The sequence below is a fragment of the Lacerta agilis genome, chromosome 17 (assembly GCF_009819535.1).
Source record: "Lacerta agilis isolate rLacAgi1 chromosome 17, rLacAgi1.pri, whole genome shotgun sequence".
Lineage (NCBI taxonomy): Eukaryota > Metazoa > Chordata > Lepidosauria > Squamata > Lacertidae > Lacerta > Lacerta agilis.
Genome location: NC_046328.1, coordinates 30,897,096 through 30,905,846, shown reverse-complemented (window position 1 = coordinate 30,905,846; position 8,751 = coordinate 30,897,096). Strand labels below are relative to the sequence as shown.

The following is an 8,751-nucleotide window of genomic DNA, read 5'->3' as shown; positions in this document are numbered from 1 at the left end:
ATTCCGTGCACTACACACGTTGCGTGTAAAGCACATGGCACCTCCACAAAATCATGGGAATTGTAGTTTGTTAAGGATGCTGGGAATTGTAGCTCTGGGAACTGTAGTTCCCAGGTTTTTCCAGGGGAAGCCGTGTGCTTTAAGTGTATGACATAGGCCCAGCCTAAGTTTCCAGACATGGCTACTTAGATCAGTGATGGCCTCCAGGTGACCGATTTGTTGAGCATTCTTTCTGATTTCTTGCACAAATTTTTGTAGGGCAACTGTACAATGCCAGCTGCTTATTAAGAATTAATTTTAATGCACAAAGTTTGGTGCACGTATATGTGTGTGTGTTGTGGGGAGCGTTGTCCTGTAAGAGCACCAGATCTACTTTAAGTGAGCAATCTGAATTTGCAGGCATTCAATGGAATCAGTCCGTACCCCAGCAAAATAGCAGGAGTCTGGAAGCATTCCCGGTCTTGCTTTTGAGCTGCAAGCTGGGGCTGTCAGATTACTGGGTAGGGCTCAGGGATTGTGCTGCCTTTTCAAACAATTCACCTCTGACTCTCTTTCTCTCTCCTTCCTGCCCTGTTTCCTCCCAGCTGGCTTTCTCCTACAGCTCCACCCTCCCGGTTTGACTATTCCCACAAGCTGTATGAAGCTCCAAGAATGAACAACAGCCTGGGTAAAATCTCCTTGTAATGGAGAATTAACAAGAGCCCCTCTTCAGATAATAATTCTGATTGTTACCGATAGCAAGAATGACAACAAGAACAAAAGATCAACTGTTTTATTGAGACAAGGGACTCTGAACCCACAACATCACCCCAAAGACAGCAGGAAAGTGGACTGTCAGGAGATGGACCATCTTGCCAGGGATCACCCAACCTGGCTGGTGGCTGCTCCCCAAAGCCCCAAATCCTTCTCCTCCCACACTGCCCCAAATCCCAGCACCCAAAGACACTGGGGGACTGAACCATGGGCCCTGTGCACAGAGGTGATGCCCTCTGCCACTGGCCAGCTGAGTTCTACTTGTGGCCACTTCAGAGCAGCCATGCTCACGGTGGTACCACAGATTTTCTTCTTCAACAGACTTTTGATGCAAATATCTTGAAGGACCTAACACTGGCAAGGGCAACCAGGCTGTGTGGAAGGAATCATCTCAGGGAACCTCCCAGAATATCAAGAAAACGTAAACAGTGGCCATGCAGCCGGTTCCCAGGTGGCATCATCCATGATGGGGCGCAACCACTTGTCCCATCAGAGAGCCAGAAATTCTCCTACAGCAGCGGCAGGGAAGCTCTGTCTTACGGGCTTCACAAGACCCACCAGGACTCCCCCATCCAACCCACAAGTCCTGGGCTACAGAACGAAGACAGCCTTGAGTTTGGTGGACGCTGGGCCCACGTCAAGACCGTGGAGGGGCTTTGAGGTCCAGCGATCCACAGTCACGAACCCCGGTGAATAATAACTCCTGTGTCCGCTGGAGTGAGGGGGGCTCGCTCACATGACGGGGCACTGCATGACGGGGCGCTGCAGCGACTGCACGGCGCTCGCTGCCGTTACCCGCAAGGCGCTGAAATCCAGACCACCGAAGCTGGAGAAGATGGAGGTGGGATCCGTGGCAGCTTTGGGCTTCACAATAGCCAGGAGGTCCTGGGGGAGTTTCGTCTTGCTCCCAACCGCTTCTAGCTGCTTCTTATCTGTCCGGTTCTGGGAGAGGAAGAAAGGGGTGCAGGGTGAAATTAATGCTGGACCGTGGCTGTCGCCCTTTGGGACTGGTAGGATGGAAGGCAAAGAGCCCAACAGTAGATGGCGCCAGTGGCAGGCAGAGCTGGCTAATTATGGCTTCCTCGCCATTGTCTTGATTCACATGTAATGCTAAACCATAGCTAATGCTAACCACAGTTAATGCAGAAGCCTTTGACAGACAATCACTTAAACCTTGGTTTCTTGTGTCACAGGCTAGTTAAATGCACCAGCGGGAGCAGCTGAGCCATCAGAGTGGTTTTGATATTTTTGCAGATCTGTAGCTTCTGGGCAGCGATGACTCCTTAACCGTTGTTAAGGAGGGCATCCAGGTTTGCGCGTAATACTATGGTTAACATTAACTAAGGTGTAGGAAGGGACCAACTGCAAACCTTGGTCTACAAGAGACTGTTAGCCATAGGCAGTAAACAGTAGTTAGCTGGGGAGCTGGGCTCATATATAACACTAAACTGTGGTTTAGCAAACCGTGGTTTAGCAAACTGTGGTTTAGCAAACCATGGTTTAGGTCACTAACTATGGGGAAATGGAGTTTGGAATGCCACAGTTGGGACACCACCACCAAGAAGCCCCTTCCCCTGCAGCCAGTTGTTTAATCTCTGGATATGGGGACAAAGGAAGGCCCCGTTGGAGACAGGCAGGGCAAGACGTGTCAGGGAGAAGGCAAGCCTTACCTTGGGCAGCTGGTATTTCTGCCGGAGGTGGGCCCTCATGGTGGCCCGCTCAGCCTTCTGTTGAGCAAAGGCTGCGTCCCGTTTGCTCCTGGAGGAAAAAGAGAATCGAGATGAGCCACTCAAGCACGGGAATGAGATGCTTCAGGTGTGTGGAATTTGTCAAAAGTTCCAGACTTGTCAAAAGTTTGGACGAGCAACTGCGGGTGCTTTTGTGTGGGTGCTAGACTTCAGCCGTGCGTTTTCCACAATTACGGTCAAGCGCAGAATTAGCACGTGCAGAATTGGGTAGCAGGGAAACCTTGAGAATTTCGGAGAAATATTAGCATCATCTTCATTTTTTAAAAGCGGGTTTCTAGACCTTATGGACGAAAGGGTAGGCAAACTCCAAGGGGCTGAGGTCCCTTCGCATGCCCCACCCCATAAAATATTTGAGGGTTGATGGGCACTGCCATTCCAATGGTGGGTGGGTGCCACGTATTGTGATCAATTATGCAGGGTGGGGCTTACCCGCCCCCAAATATTTTATTCAGATTGGCACCTCTGGGCCACATCCTTCACCAGACTTACTTTGCACTTTCCTATGGTGCCGGAATATGTCCCTGGCCTGTCGGTTGTCTGGCTGGAGGACAATGAGGGCCATTTGTGAGCGTGTGTGGAAACTAGCAAAAAGTGAAATTTACACCTGTTGCCCCTCCTACTTTTGCCTCTGGCCCCGCCCACCACCTGCATGCGGCCCCCGAGAGGTTGCCGAGAAGGGAATGTGGCCCTCCAGTTGAACCTCCTGGCTTAGGGTTTTGAGATCCTCGGTCACGAAAGGAGTAGAGGGACTCTTACTTCTGCTTTTCGTTGACTGGCTTCTTCCGAGCTGGATGCTGCTGTGCTCGATTCTTGCTGTGGCACCTTGGAGAGCTGATGTCCTTCTCCCTGGGGAAGTCGGCCGAGACACAGCACAGCAGCTGTCTGGCCGGCACTCCAAACGCCGATTTCACTGCGGACCCCATAGGGAGGACTGCTGGAATGGAGGGCAGAGAAAAGGAGGGGACGGGGATGAGCATGGTGGTTTTCAATGCACGATGTGAAACGCACAATCTTTTTTTAAAAAATGAGCATTGTGTATTGTTTCCTTTGCCAGCTGACTAAAACAATATTTAAAACGGAAAAAATGTGTTTTAATCATTATTCCAGATTAAGAGCCCTGGATAAAGTCCTCGATCCCATTCCACTCTCTGCCACGAATGCAGTTTAGGATCAAGGTTTCGTGGCTGCTAAGGCTGGGCGACCTATCGATCTATCACCCAAAACTGGTTTGAAGTCCTTATCGTGATACCAGTTTCATAATTTTTGACATGGCAATATATTGTGAATCGTGGGGTCAGTGTTTGTGTGCTATGCAAAAATCATGATGCAGGAAAACCCGTGAAGTCGGCCAATGCCTCTACTTACATGTAACTTCATCCTTATTTCAGACATCGTGATATATCGGTATATGGCAATGTTTAGCTGGTCATATATCACAATGTTGAAAACCAGATATCGCCCAGTCCTAGTGGGTGCAATTTGTTGTCTGCAGGACAAGAGCAGTTATTTTATCTGTATAAGCTCTCCATCCTAGGACAAGGAGAGAGAACCAGTGGCGCACTCACATAGAGTTTCAGAAATATTATTTGAAGCTATATAAGGAGGATAAGGGGGGAGGGGAACGGGTGGCGCTGTGGTCTAAACCACTGAGCCTCTTGGGTTTGCCGATCGGAAGGTCAGCAGTTCGAATCCCCGCAACAGGGTGAGCTCCCGTTGCTCGGTCCCAGCTCCTGCCCACCTAGCAGTTCGAAAGCACGTCAAAGTGCAAGTAGATAAATAGGTACCGCTTTGGCGGGAAGGTAAATGGCGTTTCCGTGCGCTGCTCTGGTTTCGCCAGAAGCGGCTTAGTCATGCTGGCCACATGACCTGGAAAAACTGCGGACAAATGCCGGCTCCCTCAGCCAGTAAAGCAAGATGAGCGCCGCAACCCTAGAGTCGTTCGCACCTGGATTTAACTGTCAGGGATCTTTTACCTTTAACTTCAACTGAAGGAGGATAAAGGGCCCTTTGGGCTGAGAATCTGGGGTGGGGGTGGGGATCTCTCCCAGTTGGTTTCCTCGCAGTGATATTTGCAGCAAAAAGGAAACTCTTGCAAAACCATCACAGGTGGAAGAAATTAAGAATGTTATTTGTAATATGAAGTCTGGGAAAATGTGGGGGGCCAGGCAGTTTCCCCATGGAATAGCCTATGACATATTCCATAGCCCAAATCATATGAATCAGCAAAGACTGCTCTCTTTGAAGAACCGTCTGGTCCAAATTTTGTTTGAAGATCAAGACCGCCTCCCCCCATCCATAGAAAGTTAGAGCAGGAGGAACCATGAAGCTGCTAGTTCACAGTGAGCAGGCATTCGCGGGTCCCTATAAGAACATAAGACGCGTCTGATTGCTGGATCAGGCCAGTGGCCCATCAAGCCCAGCATCCTGTTCTTACAGTGGCCAACCAGATGCTTGCAGTAAACCCTCAAGCAGGATTCGAACACAAGAGCAACTCTCCTCGCCTGTGGTTCCCAGCAACTGGGATTCAGAAGCATTACTTTATCCAACTGTGAGATCCATACTTAGAGGAGACCCATTGAAATCAGTTGCGATCCACTGATTTCTAGGAACCTGCTTGGTGTATTACTTCGCCAGATCTCACCCAGTAGACGCTGAACTTCCCAATCCAGCAAGGATCTTCTGGCATGCTCTCACCCAAGCCCTAGGTGGGCTACTTTTCCCCCATCAAGGGCCGCATTCCCTCAGGAACAATCTTTTAAGGGCCTCATGCTGGCGGGGAGTCAGACCCAATGATGGTTAGAGCCAGAGATGCAAAAATATTCCAGGTCAACTACAGTAATCTGGGATAAAGACCACCCTGCTTCAAATTTCACCACATATTAAGAATTCTCAGTCTTTCATATTCTCCAACATTTCTCCGATGAAAATAGGGACGTCCTATTCCATAATAATAATTTTATTATTTATACCTCGCCCATCTGAGTTGTTCCAGCTACTCTGAGCAGCTTCCAACATATATAACAACATAATAAAACATTAAACATTTAAAACAAGGGTCAGCAAACTTTTTCAGCAGAGGGCCGGTCCACGGTCCCTCAGACCTTGAGGGGGCCGGACTATATTTTGAAGGGGGGAAAATGAACAAATTCCTACATCCCACAAATAACCCAGAGATGCATTTTAAATAAAAGCACATATTCTACTCATGTAAAAACATGCTGATTCCTGGACCATCCGTGAGCCGGATTTAGAAGGCGATTGGGCCACATCTGGTCCCCGGGCCTTAGTTTGCCTACCCATGATTTAAAAAACACAGGGCTACCTTCAGCTGTCTTGTAAATGTTGTATAGTTACAGTGCTTTTTTTCTGAGGGAACGCAGGTGTAAGCATACCCCTAAACATTTTTTGAATCTTTGTACTTTTGTCCATTTACTGTATTTATTTCCCCCGACTTGAACTATAAAATGGTTATTTTCTTGAGTCAAAGTGACTCAAGAACATTTTTTTAAAGGAAAAAAAGCACTGGTTACTTATCTCCTTGGCTCAGGGATCACATAACTCCAGACCCTCCAACCTTTCCCCGATGAAAATAGGGGTGTCCTGACCTAAGGTAAATCGGGGACCGTCCCTGAAAAATAGGGACACTTGGAGGGTCTGGTTTTTATGCAGGCTTGACTCTCAGAAAAGTACGGACAAAAACCAAGGCACATCCCAGCTCCTGCTGGCATCTTCTCACCTGAATATTGCCCCGTTCAGTAAGCTCACCTGGGAACCTGGGAGTCTTTTGTGCTTCTGTCAGGCATAGATAGATAGATAGCTGGTCTTCTCTCTCCAAGTGCCCCAGAAAGAAGATTAGAGCATTCAGGCAGCTCAAGCTATTTAAACAGGGATCAGAAGCGACGCAAAGAATCCGGGTGACGCCAAGCTGCCTCTGATCCACCTGGGTGACAGTCAGGCCATCCAGATGGCACCTTGAGCAAAACATCCGCTGGCTTGCCGTGTGGGACACCCGGCACGTGCTGGTGGCCTGTGACACACTGCTCCATTTCCAAGGTGTCTCGAACAGCTCGCTGGAGGATATCGGAATTAGCTTCATTCCCACCCCCCACCCCCCCTAATTGCAAGTTCCTAGTCCTCATGGCTTGCTCCAAAAGAGGAAAACAAAGCAATTGCCAAGAACTGATATCAGTACAACCCCGGCACATTTGTATTTCTAGTTCAGTGTTTCCCAAACTTGGATCTCCAGCTGTTTTTGGACTACAACTCCCATCATCCATAGCTAGCAGGACCTGTGGTCAGGGAGGATGGGAATTGTAATCCAAAAACAGCTGGAGACCCAAGTTTGGGAGACACTGTTCTAGTTTATATATGGTCAAAACACCTCTGGCCACGTCACTCTTCCGAATTTTAACTTACCTTTTTTATGCGTTTGCTTGAATGTCACTTCAGTAATTGAAGTTTAATTGTATTATTCAATAATTCACAGAGTCACAGACTCGTAGAGTTGGGAGAGACCACGAGGGTAATCTATTCCAACCGGTCTTTTGCCCAACGTGGGGCTCAAACCTATGACCCTCAGATCAAGTCTCATGCTCTACCAAATGAGCTATCCCTCAACTCCCGTAATAAGAAGACATCTTACTGTCTTTCACCTGTTGAGACTGGTGGGTCGAGGAATACCTGCAGGAAGTATCTTCGCCTTATTAAAAAAGAAGTACCACCTTCTTGTACCCTTTTTATATATAAAAAAATGTATATTTCAAAGTGTTAAATGAAGGAATGGTTCTAGTATTAAGGCTTTATTGGGTGAAATCAATTTTTAAAAACAGGCCTTTTAGAAACACAACTTTTAACTGGCTTTCAAGGTGCACCCTGGTTCATAAAGTACCAGGTTTTTAATTTTCACCCACGACAATTCTAAGATCGAGGAGTGTGGACTGAAAACTGTCTTGTGCAATGTCACAAAACGAATTATTTACGGCTTTTAAACTATGCTGTTTAAATGGGAGAATATCAGTTATTAGGCAGTATACAAAAATTGTCAACCAGCTAGGAATAAAATCAGTTTCCACGGAAAACGTTCTTTTATCCATGATCAAACCTCTCCATACGGATTGCATTATTCATTCCTAATATATTGGCCTTGAATGTCTCGTGGACAAAAAACAGGGACACAGCTTCCAAATGCCTTGACGCCAATGCGCAGGATCATTGCCTCCGAATCGCATCTCAACCATTGCATATTGCTGATGACTCTCCTCTGCCTTACGCTCCCCAGTCTTTGCCAACCCGGTGCCCTCCAGAGACTTGGGACTGCAAATCCCATGAGACCACAAGAAGACTTCACAAGCTTTTCTTTTGCAACCAAGAGACCAAGGAACATTTTTAAAAATAGAAATAGAAATGAGAGCTGCAATTTGTAGAACTCTCAATTCAGTGGACAGTTTGGGCTCCCATCACCCACTTCCAGGCAGAAATTCCTCTGTGTTTCCGTATTAGGCCAAGTGAATCGCATGACACCCCACCTCCGCCCAGGTTACTCAGAAATCTCCCCTTCCCTCCTTTTGCTCTAAGCTGCTTAAGGATAACCCAGGACTGGGTCCTGCCACCTGCCAGGGCTTGTCCTTGGCCCGGGAGTCCCCCAGCTCATCGTGCTGCAATCTGTTTAGCGTGGCCTAAACCCCCCCGACCCATGCGTCACTCTGCTCTGAAGCTCCGCGCTTGATGGATTGCTTTAGACAGGAAAGCCTGCAGCGAACGCTCCGACTTGGGAGCCAGGTTGTGCCAGGGTAGGGGCAGAGAATACAGGGGGCACGCGACCCACATTAGCAGCAGGAAGCCATTTCCTATGTACCCTCCAACATTTCAACTTCCTTTTCCAGTGCATCAGTTCTGCTAAAGATTCCCTCTGCTGTACATTTAAGAGAGGAGACGTTGATCATGCAAAATTTCCCACGGTAAGGGAGTTGCAGTCTTTTGTTGTGGCAGAGTCTATTATGCCAAGATTATTATGCCTAGTTGAGGTTTTGTTATATGGAGGAAGCTGAGGTTGCCTGGGAGCCTGTGTATATGCCGGCTCCTAACAAGCCCGGATCAATTGACCTATACTTCCATCAGAGGAATATGTGGCAGTACCTCTGAGAGAGCCAGTGTGGTGTAGTGGTTAGGAGCGGTAGACTCGTTATCTGGGGAACCGGGTTCGCATCTCCACTCCTCCACATGCAGCTGCTGGGTGACCTTGGGCTAGTCA

At 48.1% G+C, this 8,751-nt stretch overlaps 1 protein-coding gene across 1 annotated transcript; it reads right to left on the bottom strand.

The window, feature by feature from the left end:
* Window positions 1-968: 968 nt before the first annotated feature.
* On the bottom strand, window positions 969-6,304 carry LOC117061390 (complexin-3-like). The gene is made up of 4 exons (XM_033174161.1): window positions 6,267-6,304; window positions 3,258-3,435; window positions 2,424-2,511; window positions 969-1,695 (listed from the first exon to the last, which is right to left on the bottom strand). The coding sequence occupies exons 2-4, from the start codon at window positions 3,422-3,424 to the stop codon at window positions 1,486-1,488; spliced, it is 465 nt and encodes a 154-aa protein (XP_033030052.1). The 5' UTR covers window positions 3,425-3,435; window positions 6,267-6,304; the 3' UTR covers window positions 969-1,485.
* Between the last annotated feature and the right edge of the window lie 2,447 nt (window positions 6,305-8,751).

What these genes read in the sequence shown, in the direction of transcription:
- LOC117061390 (XM_033174161.1), bottom strand. Translation starts at nt 3,424, where the DNA reads ATGGGGTCCGCAGTGAAATCGGCGTTTGGAGTGCCGGCCAGACAGCTG. An exon ending in CCAGTCAACGAAAAGCAGAA is followed by an intron (nt 2,512 to 3,257) that starts GTAAGAGTCCCT and finishes TTTTTCCTCCAG; the next exon opens with GAGCAAACGGGACGCAGCCT. An exon ending in AGAAATACCAGCTGCCCAAG is followed by an intron (nt 1,696 to 2,423) that starts GTAAGGCTTGCC and finishes TTCCTCTCCCAG; the next exon opens with AACCGGACAGATAAGAAGCA.